Source organism: Galleria mellonella, unplaced genomic scaffold (assembly GCF_026898425.1).
Source record: "Galleria mellonella isolate WM207_F2 unplaced genomic scaffold, CSIRO_AGI_GalMel_v1 utg63, whole genome shotgun sequence".
Classification (NCBI taxonomy): Eukaryota; Metazoa; Arthropoda; class Insecta; order Lepidoptera; family Pyralidae; genus Galleria; species Galleria mellonella.
In genome coordinates this window covers 8676957-8704025 of record NW_026442130.1, presented here as the reverse complement: position 1 = coordinate 8704025, position 27069 = coordinate 8676957, and the positions used below count along the sequence as shown (strand labels likewise).

The 27069-nt window shown below is 29.9% G+C and overlaps 1 protein-coding gene across 4 annotated transcripts in view; it reads right to left on the bottom strand.

The window, feature by feature from the left end:
* Nucleotides 1–27069, bottom strand: part of LOC113521564 (cell adhesion molecule Dscam2) — a 195634-nt gene that overhangs the window by 66244 nt on the left and 102321 nt on the right. For 3 of the 4 annotated variants that reach the window (XM_031909804.2, XM_052899809.1, XM_031909805.2), the window contains exons 3-4: nt 14582–14700; nt 1404–1602 (exon numbers count right to left, since the gene is read on the bottom strand). In XM_031909804.2, coding sequence (XP_031765664.1) covers nt 1404–1602; nt 14582–14700 — 318 coding nt within the window. The remainder of the gene's footprint in view (nt 1–1403; nt 1603–14581; nt 14701–27069) is intronic. The other variant, XM_052899808.1, reaches the window with a different exon arrangement.

Genomic DNA, 27069 nt, shown 5'->3' with positions numbered 1-27069 from the left:
ATAGGCTTATGATAAAATGTCTACGCCTTAATATAATCGATGTCCCTATATTACTCGTATTATACCAGCTGCCAAGAACAATTTCGTTTACTTGAAATTTATTGCCGTTATGTATTCAATAGTCACACTTAGCCTTTAAATTACAATCATTAGAGTACAGTAGTAAAGTTGAGAAAAACAACAGATAGGATAAATTTTTGTATTTATTAATAAATTAATCGATTCCTGTGGCTTTGTACGTCTCAAAATAAAAATTATAAAGAAGTGTATTTATTATTTAGAATATTTAATATATAATGTAATATATATGTAATGTAGGGTAATCTGTTTATATAAGATATAATATTTAGAAATATAAACGTTGGGAGCCTCTTAGTGATAAATAGAAATGAAGCACAAGTATTTACAGTTCATTCAATTTAGATATCATACTACTAAATTATACTTATTTTACTTTGCATATAATATATAACAAATAATATATAACATAAATACCCAACTTCTATTAATCCATTGACATATATTTAACTATAGCTTCTTTAGGACTTCCGTCAACAATAATTGTGATATATTTTATAAAATGACCACGTGGTTTACTATACTTGTTCACTCTTGATACGTCAGAGAGCTCCGCTCTGTTCAACGGTTGGACAAGAAGTGTCTCCCCACCCAAATACGAGTAACAATCTTTTATATCTACAGGGCCGAACAAGTCACAAGTGAACAAGTCAGCGAGACTACGTGTTCTTACAATTTCATTACTTTTTATTCAAGTATCATGACAATAATTAATTATAAAATTAATTAAAATATTAATTAGTGTTCTATATACATTACATTATATTTAAAGTAGTTAGTCTGATTTTTATTAATAAATGTAGGTGCACATTTTAACACATGATGTTTAAGAAAATTTATATAATTTAAAATAAATATCTAACACACGCATGACATCGTGTTTTAAGTCGAAATTTTCAAAATTCTTTCTTAGCGAACGCTTGCATCACATATTTCAATTATAATTATAAATGTTTCAAATTTAAACTTTCTAGCACTTAGTAGGCTGTGTATTGAAATACACAGCCAAACTTACTAAGTGCCTTAATATAAATAGTAAGTAAAGATAAACGATTATACGAGTATAAATATAGATTAGCATTTATTTACGCAGCGTAGAGTTAGAAAAAATAAAAATTTTGTTCTATAGAAAGTGACTACTTTAATCATGTAATGTGTAATAATAATTTTGACGATTTAATGCCATTTTATTGTTATTTTCGTTCTGCTGATATTCTCATTTTTGAGTCAATTACGCTATAAAACGCTCTCTGAGCAAATTGGAGCTTTCTCGTACAGTAAACAGTTTAAAATACTATTATATTAATAAAAATTATAAACCTTACCTGCGTGTACATGTATATTCCTAGATAGCACAGCGTACCCGCTGCTGAATCTTATTCTACATCTATAGGTGGTGGAGTGTACGTCCCGCCGGTATCGGTCAGCAGGGAACGGTGGAAGTTCTAGGGAGCCATTAGCCAGCACACGCCGAAGACCTAGCACCGAAATCGCCGGCGTATTGTCCAGTAGGAGCCAGTCCAGCTGCAAGAGAAAATAAAACACTTCATATTGTATACAGAGTTTTTATTTTGAACTTGCAAGTGTGGAGTACATTGTTTACTGAGGTTTTTTCGAGAGACTACAGTCTGGGGTTTTTAAAAAATGGTGTATTAACGTCCCTTCAGGGTCGGCAACGCGCACGTGATAATCGGATTGGTAATCGCAGTTAGGCTTTGGAATGTTTATGGTTATGTTATAAAAATTTAGTTGTCATAAAAAGTTAGTTCTCAAAATTCGAAACGTATGTATTCACTTGTTACCACATAATGACTATCACTTTTAATTACATTTACAGGTTGTTTGCTATTTTATATAATATATCAGTTCAATTAGGTAAGTACATTTATGTATGGCGCCATATTTTCAACGATTCTCAACCAATTTACCATTGATAATTTTTAAATAATAAATATACATTTTTCATTTGTAAACTTATAAGTTATATAAACAATAAGCCCACAAATATCAATTAAATTAATGATAAATACTTCATACACATGTAAGTAGGTAGATTGATCATCTATGTAACTGAAGTTAAAGGCGACAGGCCACGAGGACATGCCAGCATTCACCAATTCAATTCAACACAGGTATTGTGTGAGTTGGGACAATACGATAGAAGCAGTAAGGTTGAACCGATCTGGATTAACAATTGGGTTCGTGCGATAAGCAAATATTCTCACCGTAGCTTCACAATATATCACGCAAGGATCCTCAATTCATCAATTCAATCCTTAATAATAGATTTTGCTTCGAAAAAGAAATAAAGATAATGAATATTATATATATATATATATATATATATATATATATATATTTATATATATATATATATATATATATATATATATATATATTATTTATCATACAATGAAACTAATTGCTTGGTTTTCTTAAATTAAGATATTCTGTGTTATAAAAATTATTTTAAATAAAAATAAGACTCATGGTTGGCATAAAATTTATTTAATTTATGCTATTATGGAATAATATTTTTGTATAATATGTAGACAAATTTTGAAAAAATTTCAATTGTAAAAAAAATACCAAAGAATTATAATACTATTATTACCAAACTTATAACAATATCTTAAAACTTATTCTATTTTATCATTTGAATATAAAATATTCTTTTCTATCTTTTCAAAGAGGCTATATTTGCCTTTTAGACACTTGTATAAGCAATGTGAAAAATGGAAAGATTTTTAAGTATTGTTGCAATGTTATCGTAGGTATGTTAATGTAAATCTATTTGAATAAAATCGATTTGATATGATTTATTTTTTTCTGTAAAAAGTAAACAGATTTCAATATCTATAGATTGCTTAACTAGTCTATATATAACAAACCCTTACAGTATAAAAGTAAATTAACGGTTTTAACTGTATTTTTATATTCCAACAATTTCGATTGATCGATTGGTTATATGAAAACGTCATAATGCATTAAGATTTAATAATTTATTAAAAACCTATTTTCCAAATTCAGAATGCAATGTTCATGAGCTACAACTGTATGTTGATTTAAATAATAATTTGACCTTCAGGCAAAGACTGGTAATGATTTAAATTAATCAGAAAGTAGGTGCTAAACTCACAGTCTTCTCTATATTGGATTAAAAATTCTATAAAAACCGGCCGTATATAACTGAGGATAACGTATAAATTATTCACTTATAGTATCGATATTACGTTATAGCAAAAATGTACACAGGTGAATTTATCCCTTAAAGGGATAACCTTAAGAACCCGAAAGGAGAAAGTGTATATAATTATAATATATATTATTACTAATAATAATAAAAATAGTGTTGTAACTACAAACTTACGATATTTGGATTTTTGCCTTTATCTGTCCTTTGCATTGCTTGTTGCCAAATTTTATGATGCTAAGTAGTATTAATATTGATTCAATTGTAAATATCAAAATGTAAGCTATAATTTGATTGAGTTAACTAGGAAGGATGAATTTTTCAAAGCCTCAAGGGATTGCAGACTTTTTAACATTAATTGCAGCTTGATGTTTTCACGCGTTCCTAACAAAAAGAGTCTTGATAGAAAGACAAACAGATGGACCACTATGTGATCTTATAAAAGTTCCGTTTTTCCTTTTGAGGTATGGAACCATAAAAAAGATTTTATTGAACTAGTTGTTGTTTTGTGGAATTCCATTTTATTTGTTCATCAGGCTTATTTGATTAGAATTGTTTAATTCCGCTCATTGGCAGTCGCACAGATACTAATAGTAGCGGAATTAAACAAGGTAATTCCGATCGAATAACCATAAAGAATAGCAAATCCAAGTACGTTATTTTCATTGCGTATACAAGCGTCACGTGACAGTAGGCACTACCTCCTCTGTCTATGTATGTATTAGAATTGCGAATATATATTGTTTAAGAAATGTAGAAATTCTGCTCATAAAAATAATAAATTCAAATATAATATCTAACAAGATTTTACTTGAATATAGCCTTGATTTAATACCATTTTCACGTTATTCCCGACAGCTACTTTTATTAGGAAGGAGTGCCAAGAAAATAGAAGGAAACGTACATAACGCGCAATAGCTATGAATTAAGGAAAACGGCTGGCCCCTAGATTATATAAACCCACAAGATGTTCTTACGTCGCGAATTTTAAGTCATTGCATAACTTTTCAGAGAAAAAAATAAAGTTGGCGAGACATAGCGGTTTCGTGACAGTTAAATACGTTACAACACGATATTTATAATACTTTAGGGAGTGTTAGGAAAGGTTATAAGCTGGAATTTTGCTCCCCCGCGTGTCTTTCGCATGCCACGTTTTTCCCAACTTTTCTTTTGAAGTAAATATTTGTAGTCGTGAACCGACATGTTCACGGTCCGGTCCCCGAAGCAAATTTATTTTCTACTACACTAAACGCGACCCACGGGTTCATTTGCATGGGTAACTCTGTGCTACTCACACACATAATATAATTTATCTATTTATATGTGCAACTGTGCTTGGCTGTGTTTCTGCCCCTTATTGCATAGGCAGAGAAAATAGAATGATAAGGCCGAGGAACATATCTCTTGCTTTATCTATTCACAATTCTCAAGCTGGTTCTGAAAACTGAGTTCTCCTCTATTGTTAACGAGTCTGATCATATAACTACTGCCAAAAATACTGTTACATAAAAACTTTTCTTTTTTTCCTGACATCAACCCTTTAGACATCAAGTTATGGTCAGTTTTAAAGGGTATGGCTTGCTCTAAATGACACGGCGACATTAAATCTTTAAAAATCTTTGGAGTACGCAGTGGTGAAATTTCCCTTGGAAACAGTGCGTAAATCCATAGATTCGTAGCCAGACAGATTAATGGTCTTTTTAAATTTTTTTGCTGAGACTTTTTATTTATTTACTTATGTTTATTCGCATACCATGTGGTACAAATTAGATATTATAATAAGTTATGTGGTTACTTGACACGTGACACCCGCCGGTAGGGCACCGCAATTTACAGAGAAAACCATCCACTTTAATAAATATGTAGGTATAAATTTTAGTAATACTACATTACTTCATAAAAAAATGCATTTTTATTTGTAACAGAACTTATGGCTACGCTAGGTATATTAAGATCTCGGATACTTACATCTTTCGTACATTTTGTTGTTAACTGTTTATAGTATGAATTACTTTAAATATTTTTCAAACTCATTGCAACGAAGCTCATTTCTCTTTAATTAAAATCAAAGCTTTTTATTCTCAGCACGTTTCATTAAGTTCGAGAGGAATTTTTCTTAATTAATTAAATAATTTCCTTGACTAAGCTTATTTTTACGTTTCCCCCTAATGATGTTTTGTTTGTCCTTGTGCTTGGCGGGGTGCCGCAGTGGACCGTCTAGAGTCTAGGGTTGGCAAAATAGAACTACACAAATAAGTAACTTTTTCCTGACATTTTTTGTTAATTATTGAAATAGTTCATAATAAAAAAAAAACAAAGACAAATAATAACAATCAATAAAATAAAATAGTCACAATAATGACGATTTTTACGTACTGATGGATAAATGACGTAATGGAGTATAAATTAAAAGTATCACTATTCACCACTTTTTCTATTGTGAAGATATATTTAGGGGAACATACTTCAATATGAGAAAATTATTTAATAGTGCCACATTATGGTTTTTTAGAGATAAAAATAAAATAATAACTTCGTCTGTGCTAGTGTACGCTGACGTGGCACTAGTGAGAAGTGATAGATGAGGATTAAGTTAGGTTAGATAGGCCATTGTGAGGAATTCATCGGAAGTAAATCATGATGGTTATCATGGGAGTCAAGCAGAGGCGGAACTGATTATATATCTGATAATAGGGTCTAGCAACTCTATTTGTTGCGATAGAGTCGCTAAATCCTATTATATGATGTTTATATGATGATTATTATTATTATTATGAAAAGAGAAATTGTCATATTCTATTAAAAAACTGACACAAAGCTGAGAAATCTCTGGCTTTAGCGACCCTACCCCCGCTCGAGTAGGATACCTCGTTGAATATTTTAAACGGCTCAACTTCCCAAGCGTCTGTCACATAAAGCCTTAAGGCTCAATATGTTTAAACTAAACCTATTTATTGTTCGTAAAAATATATTGTGTCCATTTTTATAGAGAGTATAAAATGTAAAGTATGTGTATGGATTCATGAAAGTCGACATTGTGGCAAACCTTATAAAGGGTCCTTTTTGTTGTACTTTATTTTAGGGACAAAACGCCTCATAACGTGAACCGATATTTGCCGGTACAATATTATGAGTAAAACGTTTAGTTCGATGTGTTTACTATGTTACAAATAGGTTTGATTATCTATTTTTTATTTGCTAGCAGCCAAATGATAAAAAAATAAATGAGCATACCCATTCTCATAAATCTTGTTTTTCAATTAGAATTTATTTATTTATTATTCATTAGTACATGTATGTATATAAGGAGGACTTAGTGCTTAAAGCATTATCTCTCAGTATACCTCAGTAAAGTGTTAGAATACTCAAATGCGGTACTAGTAATAATTGATATACATACGTAATAAAATTTACATATATCAATAAATAAATATTATATATTAGTAACAAATACATTTTACATATATATAAAATATATTATATTATACACGAAGATGAGAATAATATGTAGTACTTAGAATCTAGACGAGATTTTTAATTTTACGATATTTTTTGGCCAACTTCATTTTATCAAATCATAACCCGATAAGAGTAAAATGTATGTACTTTCATAAATTTATTAGAGAAAATTATACTTTTATAAATTTATTTTAATAAATAAAAATACAAAATAAAACAATATTTGACTTTCATATCACATAAAACAGCACCTAAACGATGCTGCTCTGTGATTTTGATTACGCAGCTGATGGTATTTTATCGTTTTTATTTGCATTTCTTCAACTCCCCAGAAAAGGGGAGAACTTTTAATATAGTCTGGTTGCTGTTGATAATATTTTTGTTTGTTTTAGAATTATATATTACAATTTTTAGGGTTCCGTACCAAAAAAGTTATAGTGCCATTTCGTTCATTATCATCATATCATTAGTGTTCATTATCAGCCCGTCTGTTACAGTGATACATATAAGTAACTACAAAATAGGTTTACTAGTTCTAATGGGAAAGTATATAAAAGAGTTTTCATTTACATTTTAAAATTGTTTATGTTTTTTTTTAAACTGTGTCTTCCTTATTAAGTACTATAATTTCAAACGCTATACAAATCTTTCAATGATGTACTATAAAATGAAATTTCATAATATTTTAAAGAATGAAAGTGTTTCCAAGTTCGTGTAAACTTAAATTTTCATCACGCGCAATACAAAAACATTATATTTCATCTAATTCGCATTAATTCTCGTTTCTTATAAACCATAAATCATACAACGCGAGGGTACTGAAAGTTAGTAAAGTTAATAATACAAAGATAATTAATTAACTTATATAATTATGTAGGTATAAAACAGAAGTGATAAAAATTATAAGTAATATTTTTGTACTTACGTACAAGTGAGAATTTTTCTAAGCTTTCCGCAAGTGATATGTTAGTAGGTATATACGAATAATATATAATAATATTGTATATAATATTAGGTATATACAATGTATACCAATAATAATAAATCTATGAAATACTCTTACTTAAAATAATATTATTATTATTATAAATAATAATAATATTAATACTGGCGTTATCCCAAAATCTCCAAACAACTCATTAAATAAACTACACCTTAATAAAACATTCTTCATTGAACTCCAGAAATCTACAGTATTAGATACATGCTCCATAGTTAGAAAATTTTTAAATAGTTCAATTCCTAACATTCCTACTGAAGAAAATAAAATATGAGAACATGTGACTTGGTAACAATCCCGTCCTTGTCTCTAAAAAACCAGCTATATATATTTATAAGCTGAGAAATAATACATATACATAATTTAAAATTATTATACATTATAAAAATTATAAATAAAATTGTTTTATTAGAGAAGGGTCCTACTTAAGTATTTGTTTCTTAACACTCACAATAAAATTCGTCATGGATATTCTATTTCGACAGAACAAAAAGAAAAAAATAAAGGGATGATCCCTTTGAAACTTACAAGTTTTATATTTTTCTTTGTGCTTTCTACTTTGATGGAACTTGGGCTTTGTTTGGAGGGACGGCCGTTAAGAGTTGAACCTTCCTGAAGCAACCGAGAGATCACACAACAACTGCGAAAGGATTCCGGTTTCTTTACTGAATATATCAATTACTAATAATATAGTTATGTACCCGTGTTATATTTGAATTATAATTATTGATAAGTAATATTATATATTTATAATATTATAAAAAGAAAAGATTTGTTTGTTTGGATAAACTAAAAATTACTCAAACTGTTTTTAAACATTCTTCTACCTATAGAACGCCACATTACTATATATTTGATTGCATTACATGTAAGATCCAAATGCCAAATTTACACCTGAAAAGTTTGAAATAACTTCTGCATTTTGGATAACCTTTGAACGACGACGCTTTGTTTTGTTTATTCAATAAATTTCGGTTCCTTCTATCCCGGATCATTTTCATGTGTGAAGTAACGAACTTATACGTGTATATAGGCAAATGTGATTATGGCCTTGGCAAGTCTCGCTTTCAATAACCTCTCGCATTCAAAACTCAATACGCCATTTATTGAAAAGTTTTCTAATTATATTTTCATTTCGCACATTTATATTGCTCTTGTTTCGAAATTGGAGTTTAATTTTATGAAACAATGATGACTGAGATATTTAAAAGGTCCTGTTTCTTTCTAGCTTACTAAAGAAAGTATACTTTCTCTTTTCCTATGGCTCGTATAAATTGAATTGAACTCGTATTAATACTCTGAGAAATTATGTTTGATCATGAAAGCTTAAAGGCTAACTTCAGAAAAGTTGATTAATAACTTACAAAGCTCCGGAACATCTCCCTTACGTTTATATGCAGTTACTGAAAACCGATTATAAGAAGTTGAATAAATTATTATGCTAAACAAGCGTATTCATTTTAACATAATTTATTAAAGACTAAGATAAGCTTATGAAACAGATCCCTCTGAAGTAGGCACGTTGTATGCAGGTTGTTGTTATATCTACATATACTTATATTATCACAATACTTTATGTATTGTGATAAAATAGGTATTAGGTAATTATAATAATAAATCCTAGGTATGTTGCAAATTTTAATATATCTATCTGAAAATTATATCTTACATTAAATGTAATATTTAATGTAAGATTTAAAATATCATTTTTCATTAGTTAATCATCAATATTTGTCATAATAACAGTAATTTATTCATATTAACATCATTACCTAAATACTTTTGTAAAAATTGAATATTTTTCCTACTTGAAATAGCAAGCCACTTGAGGGTTGGCCTTAAAAAAGTTATATATAAACATAAAGAAAACCGTTTCTGTCTTTTATCTAATATACATAATACTGATAACTTGTTCTTTGACTTTTAAATATATTGAGGTATTGAGAAATATTTATATTTTATGGATGGTACTTCTATTTTAAATTTCTTTACAGAAAATACCCAAAATGTTATTTCGTAACTATTTATAAAACTACGCTGTCCTCTTTCAGTACTACGATTTCGATTCGCAATACAGTGGTAATATTCAATTTCTTAAAAGCTCCATGACGGCACTTCATTAGTTTTTCCTCTACTATCTGCGACCCGCATTTCAGCGTTTGTTTGTCTTTCGACTCTTCCACTCTTGGCATTCCTAGCTCGCTTTTGCACCCCTTTCATTAATAGAGCAGAATACTCAGATTTTACGTCGTTTTTATGCCACTTTTTTATTTTTCATTCACTTTATGTGTTGTTTATATTCGACGTCCGCTTTAGGCGTAGGTGCTCGAATCTCATCTCGAGTAGTAATTTTGTATTGCGTTGGGGCTTTCAGGAAAACATTCAAATATTATTAAGTTATATGGTTTCTAATGTAAAATTCTTTTATCGTTTCTGGCGTTGTTTAAAATTTAATTAATAACGTTACACGATAACTAGTCATGTACGTATAAGGTACTTCGATCGTGATTGATTTTATTTATCAACATCGGAGTGAATTAACTTTTGTATTCCTCTATAGGATAAATCCGCAATTGTGCATTCAATCTTGTTTAATGTGTTCAATGTAAAGTATGTACAACAAAGATTTTACAATACAATATAGTCAGTACAAAATTTGCAAAGATATTTCTTCACTTACACATAAAAGAAACAGACGAAACGCGGTGTTATTTGTTTCATTAGTTGTTTAAAAATAAAAACTAGATAATGTAAATTAACTACAAATTTTAACCTCAATTCTGTAAGTACACCAAAACAATAGTTTATAGAATATAAAACAAGTCTAGGAGCCAGGAAGCGTTCATTTCCAATGTCAAGTTATGAAATTAATCGCAAAATTTTACCGAGGCCGTGTTCGGCAGGTGGCGTTCCCTCGGGAGCCGTTTGCAGTACAGAAATACCGCCTAACTCTGTTGAATGTGAAAAGTTCCAAATACCGACCTATACAAAAGTTTTTAGCTTAATTCCTAATATAAAAGACTTAGCCAATGAGTTTTCGAAATGTATCTGGTTGCAGCTATGTTTCCTTATTTTCTTAACTTATAATTAAGTTCATGTATAACGTCATATACGAGTATAAAGCTGACAGTTGATATTATGACAATGATGATGAAATATAATGCTTATAAAATAATACAATAATAGGTATATTTAAATATTTTTCTGTGTTATTTAAAGTACAAACAGTCAATATATTGTTGAATTTAAGCTGAAATACCAATATTTTTTGTATTCAACAGAAATTTAAATTGGTAGTCTGCTTTTACAATCATATTTTTATATTTCAATTTCATATTTTTATTTTCTCTTATGAAATTGGTGAAAAGAATATTTTTAGTAGGTAGCTAGGTAATATTTCATGAATAAAACATAAATGTAAATTTAAGAACTTGACAATATTTAAGTTATGAGGACAGTGGCTATTAGCACTCTGTTCTCTCTACCTATCACGTTAGTTACCGGTATGAAGATTGATAAATAGATAATACTTTTTTAATTGCAAATGTTTTCACTGAAGACTAAACCAGAAAATTCTTATAACCAATTTGGAGCACTAAAACTCAACACATTTATTTCCTGTTGTAAGTTTCAAAGTTTGCTAAATTGAATTATAACACATAGTCATGTCCTCAGATGTTCTGGATTAATCATGATAAACAAATATATAAATAGCATGACATATTATACATTATACAGAGCCCTCTGTTAATAAACAGAATTAGTATTATGAATTCATTTTGACAATTGATTAAAAAAAAGCATTAACACTAATAACACGTCATTCTATAAATCTATCAAGCTGTTAAGGATCCATTAATTATAACCGACAAACATTATGTGTTTGACGGTTGTAATCGATACCAATGGAGCGTAAAAAATTGAAAATTGGTTTCGAATGCGGTCAAATTGTCACAATAGGAGAAATGTTTGTACAAATTAAAAATTGCTGAATAAGTTGAATTTCCCGATTTCATCATTTTACTTTTATGTTTTCAATTGAAATATTTTTCCAGTATTTTCTAAACATTTTTCTGGACTTCAGTCGTGTCGCTTTTCCGTATTTATAATTCAGTAGTATCGCATTTTAGTGAATACAAATTTGACTATTCACGTGGTAACTTTTTTATGAGATCACATCAAGACTATATAACCACAGCCAAAACATTTTTTTTTTTTTTTTTTTATAAAACTTAGAATGGCAAACAAGCTGACGGCCCACCTGATGGAAAGTGGTAACCGTCGCCTATAGACATGAGCAGTACCATGGACATAACAGAGTATACTGTTTCGTCCATGATACCCCCATGCGTTGCCATTCCTGAGGACTCAGGTGTTATTCCTCTGTACCCAGTAAATTCACGCCATATCCCACCCTTCAAACCGAAACACAGCCATGCAAACACAACTGCTTCACGGTTGAAACACGAATGGGACAGAGGTACCCAAGCAATCGACTTTTGTACAAAGTCTCCCTCTGGTATTATTATTAATTATATTTTGTTATTTCTTTTTTATGCACACAGTGAGAGCAGATTTTATAGAAACGGACAAGCTGCATGCAGCTATAAAAAATATAACAGTTTTGTTAATGAGTGAAATGAGCCGCGCCCACAACACAACGTTTTTCCATATTTATGAAACAGTCCACTGGGTGCGCATATCTTTATTTCCCGGTGGGTCTGCGACCGTAAACTTCCAGCCAAACTCCGTCGAATGGAAAAACTTTATTTATATTTGAGTTGGGAGAGGGTTTGTGAATACTAAATCAGATTGGCGCGAGAGGCGTGGCTCTTGAGCAACATATTTCATACTATACGCGTTCAACGCCGTGAATATATGTACAAAAATAAGTTGAACTTATGATTTTTTTTCTAAGAAATCAGTTCACATGTTTATTTAGATTGCGTGACATGTTTCCGTATACGCGACGATCTCGTTTCCAGGGGTTTGTTTGCAAATTGTATTAACTAATAAATGTTTTATGTGATATAACGATGCGTCAACGTTTTAGATATTACGAGTACATATCATATTGTAACTAAAATACAGTAATAACATAATACTTGTTATATTGTAGAGTGTGTGTTTTTGGAAAAAAAAGTATGATATTACTTAATTAACTTCTTAAGAGTGTTATATTAACATGATTTTAATATAGTGAAACTATTTTATGAAATAGCAAACATTTTCGTATGTATATAGTACGCTAAAGATATTAGGTTATGCCATGGAGCAGATACGTTACATATATAACATATACACTGAATATATATATATATATATATATATATATATATATATATATATATATATATTCTTCTTCTTCTACACTTCTTAAAGTTTGGCTGATAGAGAATGCCAATAACATAAGTATTAAATCCGCCTTTTGTGTAGCTTTTTATTGGTCAACAAATTTGAATAAATAAATAAATATATCCTTAGCATCGAACCTATATTTGAAATTATTGGAACTCGAAAAAAGGAAAATTTCGATGAAAACTTTCAATATAAATAAAATATTAGGGTTGTGTGTGTGGCGTTCAATTATTTTCTCATATCCTATGATAAGTGACGCTTAGCCGCATATCTGGCACGGCGTCAAAATGACAGGAGGATCTCGCCACGACAGGCGGGAGCAAGGGCGACCTCCTAAGAGGGATTTGTTTATTCCTCCGCGAAAGAATTACGAAGGCGGATACAAATTGGGGAATATAGCATTTATCCTTCCCAATGTGTCCAATTTGTTATTGCCTTCACTCCATTAGTTTCACTTACGCAGTTTGTGGTGGAAAAGAACGAACATAACAAAATATGCAGGTATAGACGTATTTTGTAATCCTATAAATAATTTCATTCTATATTTTTTACGTTTACGTTTGTTTTGGATTTTAGCAAGTGTACTGCGTGTAAACAGTTTTCTCTTAAAACCGAATTAATTATTAATTTATTAGAATGGGCCAGTGCTTCCTTTCCTGTGGGCAACGTAAGAGGCGACTAAGGGAACTTAATAGTCGAGGGACGAGCAGAAGCGTATCTCTTAAAAACGTCACCATTGAGTAACTGCGGTTGCCAACCCTCCCGCCAAGCGTAGCAAACACCGGCAAAACCACTAAATGACAAAGGCAATCTATGGGGGAGGCCTATATTCAATAGCGGATAGACAGCTTATATAATGATGAAAAATTTAATTGTAATGACTAGTTTATGAGTTTACTGATATTTGTAGATATGAATGAATTAGATTATTTTGTAGTTTTGTTGAGACTGATACAGTATTGTAAATATAAATTTCGAAAAAAGCATTTCTACAGTTTATTTTTAACTTTATTAACTAAATTATGTTTTGATATCAATTTATGATCCATAATTATTTAATAAAAGGTGAATATAAATCACAGGATTTTGATATTAAGATTTTACTTTGTTTTTTTTACGACACTGAATGTCGTTGGCCTTAAAATGCTTGCTTCCCGAAATTATATTCGTTGCGTTAAATAGGAAAACCTGACTTGTAGAAAAGTAATATTTTTTATGTAATAGAATCTAGATTTCGTCAGCTAAATAGGATATTAAAATGAAGAGATTGTGCTATTAACAACAAATCTATGTTATGTATATTCTGTTATGTTCATGGTACTGTTCACGTCTATAGGCGACGGTTACTACTATCAATCAAGTAGGTCATTAGCTTATTTGCCCTTCTAAGTTTCTTAAAAAACATTAGGTCATAGATACCTATGTGTGTACCTGATATTTTGGTATGAGTACCAATACGTATAGGCGTACACATGTATACGAAACTAGGTTACCTGGTATTCTCCCCTGGCGGTACAGCTGAGCATGGCACCAGTGTCGTTGGTGAATTCGATGTGATGCGGCGGCTCCTGCACCGTTGGCAATTTTCGGGGTTCTGGCGATGCTCGTACTGCTGTAATGAAAAGATGTAATCAGTAATTTGTACCGACTACATGTACTGGGGGCAAAGGGATTGTTAGTGAGAGAAATCTAACAGCTTCATAGCAATATACCTTATCAGGTTGATTTCCACGCGGTTCCCCCTGAAAACTATCTTGGTTAATTCTTATGGAATTCATCACGATGGGCTAACTGACCTACTTACATCCTCACCGATTTTTCCTCACTGGTGCTCCGCCAGTGTATACCAATAGCGTGGACGGAGTTACCATTTCATTTTCATGCATTAAATAACTACATACCTACTACCACTACATATATTTTATGTAAATTTTACATACATACATATCTGTCACGCCTGTCTCCCATTAGGCTAGGCAGAAACAATGGAACGCCAAATGCTTCGATTCAAACAAACCTCTTTCGCTTCTTCCACATTCATCAATCTTTTCATACACGCTCGCCGGTTACGGGTACTTTTAATTTGGCCCTTCTTCAGCACGTCGCCTATTTGGTCAACATACGTCCTTCTTGGGCGGCCCCTACCGACATCTCCATTCATTCTTGCTCGATAAATCTCTTTCGTAATTCTTCTTTCATCCATCCTCTCCAAATGACTAAACCAACGCAATATTCCTTTTTCGATTTTTGTCACTACATCGTCTTTCAGTCCACACTTCTCTCTAATTACACTGTTTCTTACTCTATCTTAAATTTTAATATATTATTTACTTAGTATTTCCATGGCGCACGTGATATTTTAGGTATTAGTTATGGTAGATCTACGCTTTGTTACTGTAGATACCATCTTTGTAGTATAAAAAAATCGTACTAATAAATTTAATTTAAAAATAAAGTAAAATGCCCCTCACATGTGACGAGAAATATTATATGTATGCAGTACTTAAAACGAGCATAGTCGTATAATTTTCATTTCAAACGAGATATTCTAATGAAGAGAATTCTCTGTAGTTAGTCTGCTTTATTATCTATGTAAACTTAAAGTTCAGCGGTTTCAATGAGAGAAAGCGCCTTTCCTCGTAATAACACATTGGCCGGTACGACTGTGGACACGAAATGGAATAAAGCTGTCTGAATACTAGGTTCTCACGTATAAACGCAATGAAATTAAATAGAGCGACCATGTATAATAAAATTCATGTATCTCTACGTATGTCTGAGGTCGTTATTACATTACATTAGGACACTAACATACATTACGTTAGTGTCCTTTGAACGTGGATTCAAAGGACACTAATCAAGTAATTACGTATGGACATAATTAAAAAAGGTATCTATGTACTAAATGTTCTTATCAAATACCTATAAACAACTCTATCCCGCCGCAAGTTTTAAAAACCCTATTTTCTTCAATACAGCATACGGAATGCTTGACAAAATTTTTAAAATTTTAACTAGATTTAATGGCTGTAAATATAGATTGATTTTGATTTATTAATAGTAATTTTTTTTATTATAAACTAGCTGTATACTAATTAATGTATGTATATGCATCTAGATTTTTTATAATATGTACTCACACGAGTAGTAGTGTAGCTTTATCCTGCATTTTTTTCTCGCGAATTATAATAAAAAGATTCCAGTATATGGTTTACGTCTACATAAAATAAAATAAAATATGAATCAGATATATGTATATATATATATATATATATATATATATATATATATATATATATATATATATATATATATATATATATATATATATATATATATATATATATATATATATATATATATATATATATATATATATATATATATATATATATATATATATATATATATATATATATATATATATATATATATATATATATATATATATATATATATATATATATATATATATATATATATATATATATATATATATATATATATATATATATATATATATATATATATATATATATATATATGTATAATAATCCGCACAATATATACACATACATACACACACACACATACATACATTATATATACATCGATAAAATTGTATATAAGTTTTAAAAATAATAAATATTATAAGTTTGTGTCCCTTTCACGTGCAATCATTCTTGTATTAAAAGGTTAATGATAACTGTAATAATTTAATAATACTAAAATATCATATATACATACATACGTCTACTCTACAGCTACGAGTATATAACCATTTGCACATATTAACACGTCCACACTGCGATATCGCATTCCCGCTCTATTATTCTGCCCATTTACGGGTCTAGTCTTTCTTGATATGTAATTGGGAGAAAGTAAAATGGAATTTATTGGAATTTTCTGTCTTCTATATTGTTAATATTTTAGAACAATGATGTAAATAATATTATTATCTCTTTAAATTAGGTCGGAGCTCATGGAACATTACAAACAATTTTCTCTTCAATAATTTACTTTTGTTACTAATCTTACCAAATTGTAGTAACCGAATATATAAATATATATATATATATATATATATATATATATATATATATATATATATATATATATATATATATATATATATATATATCTTGCTATATTAAGGTTTTGTTTCATCGACTTCAATTCTAGCAAAACCAAATAACTGTAAGAATATCTTCTGTTAAAAAAAAGAAGTTTTCAAATCGGGTTGTAATTGACGGCGTGATGATATAACAAATATTAAAAATTACAATCGAATTGAGAACGTCCTTCTTTTACATGAGGGATACTTTTTCTTATACATTAAATAAAACTTGTTTTTTCTATATCAAATTAGATATCGTTAAATCTTATTCCTATGTTGTCAAGCACATTTCCTTTATGACATAGAAATAAGACATTGACTAGGCGGTAGCAAACAATCTCAGATACTGATTAATATCTCGTAGATTAAATCATAGAGAATATTATCTGTACATTAATTAAGAGTTATATTTATGACATTACAAATGAAATGTATCTGAAAAACGATTTGTTGTTTTCCAGACTTTATTATTATTATGAAAAGATCACCCCTTCCTTTCCCGTGAGTGTCGTAGAGGCGACTAGGGGAAAGTGAGGGATGGGCAGCAGAGTCTATCTTAAAATATCTCTAAAGCTTATCTGCGGTTGCTAATCCGCCTGGCCAGTAATCATATTTAGTAGGTTTATGTTTAGCAGGGGACAGTTAAAGACTAATATGATGATGATGATGATGATGCAATTACGTAGAGTTATCAATTTAATAAAATAATTAATTCAGAAATATTGATATCGATATGAATCACTAAAGACCAAGCTGTTTCAAGATGTACAATTTTCAAATGTGATTAAATGGTTGCATAGGTTTCATACAAACGGTTTTTCTTCAAAGAGTCAGGAGCCTGAATAAGACAAGTACCAGTCAGTAGCAAACGTAGATTACACTTCATATAGTTAAGCATCACATCAGAGACAATAAGATAAGGTATCTACATCAGACTGGGAGGCAATGGTGGCGGCGGGGAGACGTACCTGTGCTCCAGTGAGGCGCGCCGCAAGCCGCAGCGTTCGATTTCCGTTTAATTTTGCGACGGCTTCGTTCGTCTCTGTATATCTATATTGTCTATGGTTTACATCTGTCGCATTTGACTAATTGTCTTGTAATGACTAGTTCTGGTTGATGTTTACGTAAGCAATAGTTATATGCCGCGGCTTCGTTCACGTTAATTGAGAGAATACGTAATTTCATACGAAAGTTCATATGTACCAATTTTGATTAAAACACGTTTACACCTATTAGCAATATTGAATAATAGACTATTAGTAGGAAGTAGTGTAAATGAAGAAATTAAAAAATCTTTTCTAAAATAATTTTAGGTTTCATAGGATCGTATTAATACGAAGTTGGTCGTGAGAGATTTGTAAAGAGATTTATTGATCAACATTATCATTAGATAATGTACATCTATAAATCAAATTTAAGTTTAATTTAGCAGTTAACATTTAACACGTACATGTAAGGTGTGTATATAATAGATATATTATATTTTTTACATCTTTGTATATAATATATATAATTTTTTGTATATAATTACTATAGATCAATAATTAATTACATAAAAAAATAAACAATATTAATCTATTCCCAATTTGACCACAGATTTTAACAATAAACAAAAGAGTGTGTAAAAAAATTTTGCAGTTTAGATGTTATAAAGCGGATAATATATTTGCTTGTTATTGTTAATAAATAAAACTCAGCGATGGTTGGAGTCGTTGTTTCACATAGAGTATCTCTCTTTTCTAGACTGTGGTAAGTTGGTGATTTGAGACCATGCATTGCGATATGGCTGACATTATGGCGAGAAATTGAGAAATGTTATATAAGTTTTCTCTTTTCTTTCATGTAGTTCGATTAATATATAGAATGCAGACTCATTCGGTCAATCATTCATTCAATCACTGTTCAGTGAACCGCTGTTTTCGATTCAAGTTTCGTTTATTAATCATAAACAGAAGCTCAATATTGCTATTCACTTGACGTAGATTTATTAATAGTTGCCTAATAAGACCTGCGTCACTTTATATAAAAAACAATTATATGAAATCTATGTAACTATTGAATTTAAAAACTGTACCTATTAGGAAAAAACTATATATTTATATATGTCAAAAAGTTTTATAATGCACATTGATACCGATATTTTGAATAGAGTTTACTATTTTAAGTTGCATAAAAAAAAAGATAGGTACAACATTACTATTTATTTTATTGTGTTAATATTTCTAGATGATTACGTAAATTAATTTTCTAACTTTGTCAGTACAAAAACAGAGCCGATTTTTAAATATCGTAATGATTATTTGCTTCGTGAGGAAGATTAGAGTGATCTTGAAATAATATAGATGTAATAACTTGAATATCGGATATGTTTGACATTTAAATAAACTGTCAGTTTCATAAACATCACATTAAGCATGTCGATGTTAATGTAGAGTTCAAAGAAAATCTGGTTATAATACGCAAATAGGCTTAATATATTAGGATGTCAATACATATTACACTAAGAACAAGGATTCAGAAAATCATTGTTCTTACAACTACATTTTTATACATTTTCATATTAAAGACTTTGTACCTATTTATGTTGCTAACCAAATACAAGGACGTTGACGATTCAAGAAAGAACATAGAAAATAAGATATTAGTAGATACTAGATAGGTAAGCAAGTAGTTTTACTTGACAATTTATTGGACATGATTGGCAATTAGAAAAAAAAAGTAGGATTTATGTTAGATTTATTTTGTTGCTACCTAGGAAGAGTAACTACATTATTATCTAATATCGCTGATACAATTCTTTTGTACAGTCTAAATTGTTAATAAAGTAAATTCATTTAATAAAAAGAATAACAGTGTTAATTTATTTATAATAGTAAGGATTACCTTATTCGTGCTTTCAAATAATATAAACATGAAAGAGAGTTTTTTGTTTGTTTCGTTTAAAATGCCAAGAAGTAGTTTGTTACTTTGTTAAAAGGCAAATTTTATGACGAGTTTTCATAGTATTTGGGATGGAAACGGACATAAATCACTTTTATTCTAGTCATTTAATATATCCTGGTCACGTGGACGACTAGTAATATTACGAATGTGACTGTGGGTTTGTTTTATATTTATTTTCTTGTTTATGTCATAGCGCCTTAACTGCTCTACCAATTCTCATGAAATTTGATATATTACGTAGGGCTTAGCATACGGACGGATATATGGTATATTTTATGCAAGTCACGCTGACGAAGTTGCGAGAATTGCTCGTAATGAATAAATTCCAATCTAATGCAAATGCAGATGCAAATATTGTGTACCTTCTGAGTTGCTTTTCATAGCAAGTGTATAATATTATATAGATTTGTTTATTACCCACTTCTGTCACTTGATTACTTAATAGATAAATATTTAACAGTTTACTCTGATAAAGTATACAAATCATCATTACAGCCATTATTCGTCCATTGCTGGACATAAGCCTTTCCCATAGACTGCCATAAAAAACAGATCTGAGCCACCTGTAAAAGGTACAAATGATCGTGAAGAATTCAAATGGAATTACACATAATAGTTTCTAGGGAAGTCGTGTGGATTTGACAGGATAATTACCACCAACGGAATTGCTGATTTCTGCTATTAACAATCCTTTATCTATCTTTGATTATTATACATATACTATGGATGTTTAAGATGTGAAAAAAATGTCGGTAGAAAACAATAATTAAATATACTGATTGTAATCAAAATCATTAGCATTGCAGAAATTAAATTGGCACACGCGTCGGTCATTTTCAAACTCACTACCCTGGAATTAATGTCTGAAGTTCGGATAGTATTCTATACGGCTAAGACGATCTCGTAATTATTAAAATTTATTTTTTATATCTTGCTGATAAAAATCACTGTGAATAAAAAACTTCAAAGACTTAAAAGTGACTTATAAAGTACCTACGTGGACGGAAGTGATGCAACATGAAAGTCCATAATAATGAAATTCTCTTACCCAAGATATACATAAATGTATGAGTCGCAACTTTGTCAATATTTTAATAATATTTTAGCCAAGCTGGTTACATACGAAGTATAAGTGAGTCATATTGAAAAATATCTAAAATGTACTTACTGCGTAATGTTATGAACATCAAGCATCGTTTGATTTATAATAAATATAGGTAGTATAAAAATAAATATTGGTTGTAGGAATAAACGAGCTTACTATCGATGCATGGATCAATTTAGATTATTAATGATATTTTATTATTTCAGGAGAGTAATTAGAACATTAAATTGATAAAAAAACCTTGGATCGTCTACAGTCGAATTCATAATCTTTTGGGTTTATAAGTCTGACTAGTATAAAACATGATAAAATTAAAGGAATATTATTATTTTAATTTAAATAATAATTACATAAGTAATACCTATATACTAGTAATACCCGCTGATAAATATTTATCTTTATTTTCATACTCCCTACGCAATTTTCTAAGTCCCTGATGAGGTAAAAAATTCGTATGCCAAACAGCTTCAATACCTACACATGTAGGTACATTTCTTTGTCGTTTTATAATTAGACTCACGCATGTACCTAAGTTTGTTCCAGAAATTGTCTACTTATTTTTTGAGTCTCATTAGGCAAGTCTTACCTAAAAATATTTTGTTACAATGGAACGCTTTACAAAAGATTTCATAGATATAATAATAAGCTTAGAGGCAAGCATTTAATATTAAAATGGCATTTAAAATCTTGGAATGAATTTGTCTTAGTCCATCTCATTTTTATATCTTTCGCTTCGTCCATTTATTCGACCAACTCCAAAGAAGTCTATTAAACTTTTATAAAGGGGTTTTTATTACGTGCGACATCAGTAATATCAGCCATGCTGAAACGCCGCAGATAAAAATATAATTTATTACGGTTGGAATAAGAATAAAATTGCTCACTGGCTGCACTGCTCAGGAGTAGAGTAAAATGGGACTAGAGAATGCATATGGCTATATGTACTAAATAGTTTCGAAAATTCCAGTTACAATGAACACTTAATTTGGGATTTACAAAAAAAGAAATCGAGTCCAATTACGACAAAACAAAATTTTCGTTTCTAAACCAATCTACTGAACCGATTTTGATAACACTTTCATGGGATTAATCTGTAAGTATATCCTTACAAGAAAAAAATTCTTTAATTTATTTTGAATTGCCGGAGATATGAGATAACAAACATAAAAAATATAATCTCAACTGGCGTCAACACAGGTATATCAATATATATAATTGATTGACTGTAAAAATAATTGTCACAATAAATCTGGCTATAGGTATTACATAGTACTTTAATTATTTATTTTTAATATTTATAGACTAAATAATTTAGCAAAATAATTTAATATTCTGCTTCACAAATTAAAACGCAACTTAATCAGAACCAGTTCAGATTTGGTAAAAACATAACAAAAAATAAATATAAGTGAAATAAGAATCTTCTGCTTTTTAAAGTCGTTATAAAAAATGGTTAAGTACAAATTAAAGCAGATAAGATTATACCATTATAATGTCATATCGAAAACTAGGAAATTTATATCAGTAAGACAGTTTTATGCCTTTCTATAGTACATATCAACTAAAATAATTGTCCGATAATGACTGTGGGTAATGTAATGATAATAATGATTACGGGTCACAATGGTTAATTCAAAATGCACTGTAATTAGTTTAACATACATATATATTAAAACAATATCTATTTGTATACAAGGAAAGTTGTTTCTTTACTAACACGAGGTACGAATAAAAAAAATATGTGTGACGTCATGTATTTATTATAGTAGACAATAGGGCTAGGACAGAATTTACGAAGACAAAGATCGCAAGTATGTAATGCATTGTAAAACTGTGTCAAAACTGTCTAAGACCTGTTTACCGTTAAACCATACTTTACATACATTGTCCTCTTAGACTTTGCATTTTTGATCGCGTAAGAATTCTACAAATTTGTATAACTGAAGACACAGAACAATTTTAGAGCAAGTATAAGTATAATTCGTCGAAATAAAAATAAAAAGTATGAGTATCCTAAAGGAGATATCAAATATATAATACTATAAGCGTGGTTGAGAAAATGCAGGTTAAAATTCTGCTCTATTTGATTTTTTTTTATCATAAGAAAAGTATATTCAAAAGAAAAAAAGAAGTATCATATTTTAGTCATATTTTCAATTTAGATCAAAGCGTTGCGAAACGCCGCTACGAGTTTCAGTTCTGCTGTATACAATTAAGGAGCTCCGATGGCGTGGAGGACTCAGATCTTTTCGTTATAACGCTGATATTTACAAAAGACATCTACTTACCTATATACTTATTTGCTTTTAAATCTTCAGTTTTATTAAAAATGTAAAATACCTGTACAATATAATACAAAGATATTTAAAGAATTAATTAATTTTTGTCGATAATACAGGGTAGAGACCTTTCTTTATCTAACTTGATATAAAGAATTTAATAGATTTACTATGTTATTTCCATAATTATTTTAATTTAATCCGGAAATCGTCTTCAGGTCAGGGTGAGTACAAGATTTACGGTGTTTTAAAAATGAATTAAAGACTCGAAAATCTGAAATGAATAATATATTATTTAAGCTCCTGAAATCGAATAATTGCTAATTTTGTTTAAAATGCGCAGGCTGTGAATAATGCGAAGAAAGCAATCTCAGCATTTTAACGTAGATTATATATTTTATGACAAAAAAGCAGAAAAAAACGGAGGCGCTATGCCCAACTGTCAGCTACTCCAGGCTGACGAAAAAGAAGAATTAATAATTTAGAATAATTACCATACCTATAAACTAGCTATGTATCGTTATCGTACCTATCTTGTATCTATCAGAGGGAGACTTTGTACAAAAGTCGATTGCTTGGGTACCTCTCTCATCCGTGTTTCAACCGTAAATTAGTTGTGTTTGCATAACTGTGTTTCGGTTTGAAGGGTGGGATATGGCGTGATTTTACTGGGTACAGAGGAGTAACACCTGAGTTCTCAGGAATGGCAACGTATGGGGGGGGGGAGTATTATGGGCGAAACAGTCTGTTATGTCCATGGTACTGCTCATGTCTATAGGCGACGCTTACCACTTTCCATCAGGTGGGCGTCAGCTTGTTTGCCATTCTAAGTTGTATAAAAAAAATGCAATGCATGGAAGAATAGTAATTTAAGCTATTGGGTTCGTGTGTGCGGTGTAGGTACATACGAGTATAATATTATTGTTATAATAAATGGTCAAAGGTAATTTTAAGAAGTAACTTTAAATTGAATATGCTGCAATACGAAGCCTGTCTTAGGGTATAAATTCCACGAAATATAAACAATAACAATACTAATACGATATCTTACATTATATTCTGATAAATTAAACAAACTCGGTTATAAGAGTTCACCGAGCAACCAACCAATAAATCAGACAATTTCCGCGTTTATTTACGATTTTTGCTTATTCACTGATTTCGTAATATTCCGCATTTACATATCTAATGCGAGTCAACCGACGGTTTGCCGGTCCGTTTGTTTATTTGCTGGGATATTTGCCGATCGTTGTTTCTTTAAGAAATATGCCTGATTGAGGATATCGCTTAGATAAATTACAGTTTTGTTCTGTTACTTACGTTGTTTCCGGACCGTAATTCATTATTTTTATTTATGATTATTTTACAGGATTTCTCTTGTTTAATTTTAAGTACTATGTATTATTCTCATTTTCGTGTATAATATAGTATATCTTATATATTATTTAATATATGTCTATATGTGAATTTTAGTATATATGTATATAAATTAGTAATGCATTTGAGTATTCTAATACTTCCCTAAGGTTAACTTGGAGAAAATGCTTTTAGCATGAAGTCTGCTTTGTACATTCTTGTACTGATAAATAAATATATGATTTTATATAATTTCAAGGGAAGATTGTAATTTATTGGCTCAATTTAGAGAAACATCATTGGGATTCGTTTAAAGTACCTAAAAACCGAATTCTCGCTAAAACATTATACGAAATCAGCGAAATCAATATGAAAAAACCAATGCGGCAATAAACTGTGAAGCTAAACTAAACGGGAAGATTTGATTTTAATCTCCTTGTGCATCTTATTATCGACCATATTAATACAATTATGTGTTACTGATTACATGTTAAGGTTACCGATTTCAGGGGGTTTGAAATTGGAATATTGTCTTAAAATCGTCACTAAACTTTTGAATTCACTTCACTATAATTTACAGATGACAGAGACATAGCGATACATTCTGAAATACAGCTTCAGTACTTATGATAAAGAATAGTCATTCACAACGAGGAAAATCACAACTAATATTATAAATGTAAAAGTTTTTTTAAAAATGTTTTTAGTTGTTTGTTAATCCATTCGAATAAAATTTGTCACACGGGATAATTCAGTTGCAGATTAATGTAGATATCGTGAATCGAACTCATAGGATATTTCTTACCCTAATTCACATAGTTAAAACTTGTGGATATAGCTAGTATAGGAATATTTTTTAAGCGTCGTTACAAATCACGCAATCACGTGACCGATTTAGTAAATAATCTATGGCAATTACGTAATTTGACATTCCATTATGCAGATTTTTTGTCTGTCTGTAATCGCAATACGAAAGTATAAATAATGATATAAAATGAAATAAGTACATATCTAAGTAGGTATATAAAGGATCGAGACAAAAAGGTATTCGTGGAAACATTTTTTCAGAATTCACTATTTCATCGAGGGCAGAGTTGCGTGAAGTCAGCCAGGGCGATTGCTCATTAACGGGACAATAGCTCCCCATACAATAGCCAGGGTACTTATAAAGCTGGTAGGTATATTAATGCCTCTATGTATGGATACTTTTCAAACACAAGACGAACTGGAAGTGAGACAGACGTGGAAATATTTGTAATTTTTAGATTTATTTAATATTATTTTATAACTTAATCGACGAAATTACCTATTTTATTAAGATGTAAGATCACGAAATAATCATGGGTAACGACAAAAACATGTGTTCATTAATCCAAAAAAGTGAGTTAATTAATTTTCCGTTGCATATGTATATAGTCATCGAATAAAAAATGAATATAAGTTTTAAAAATCATTTTAGATATTACGTTATTTAATAAATAGGCAGTAAGCAATTTTAATAAAAAATTTTGTAACCAAAATAAAGAGATAAATGGTTTATCAAAGAGCTTGTACTTGCCACTTTTGACACGTGATACCAATATTTCCTGTATCTATCTATCTTCATTTGTGTCAAGAAATATATTTAACCATTATTTTGGTGGATTTGTGTTTTGGATAAAATAATTTTAGAACATTATTTGCAAAAATCTTTTAAAGATACAATGCACATTTCCTGTGCAACCTTATTATATAGCAGAATATTAATGTTTACCATCACAAAATGTAATTTAGTCAATACTATAGAGGAACGAAAGGAAAAACTGCCACACATAAGCCCGAGAGGTTTAAGTGGTACTAAAAATTCTTATGTTTTATTGTATATACATACATGACAATTACATAAAAAATAGTTAAAATTATTAAATCAAAATAGACTGAAATATAAGAACTGCAGAGGTGTATATATGTTTATAAGATCTTACACAAAGATATAGTCTTTAAGATACGAGTATAATGAACTAAAAAAATATTTTTCAAAGAAATAAGAAAAACCTCGTATGCGCTAATCCGCACATGTTTTATTTTAAACATTAATATTGCCTATGTTTTTAATTTCTAATTACTGTGAATAAACTATTTGTATAATGTTGCTGATTTATTAAAAATTACCATTTTATTAGAGAAAAAATTAACAGTATG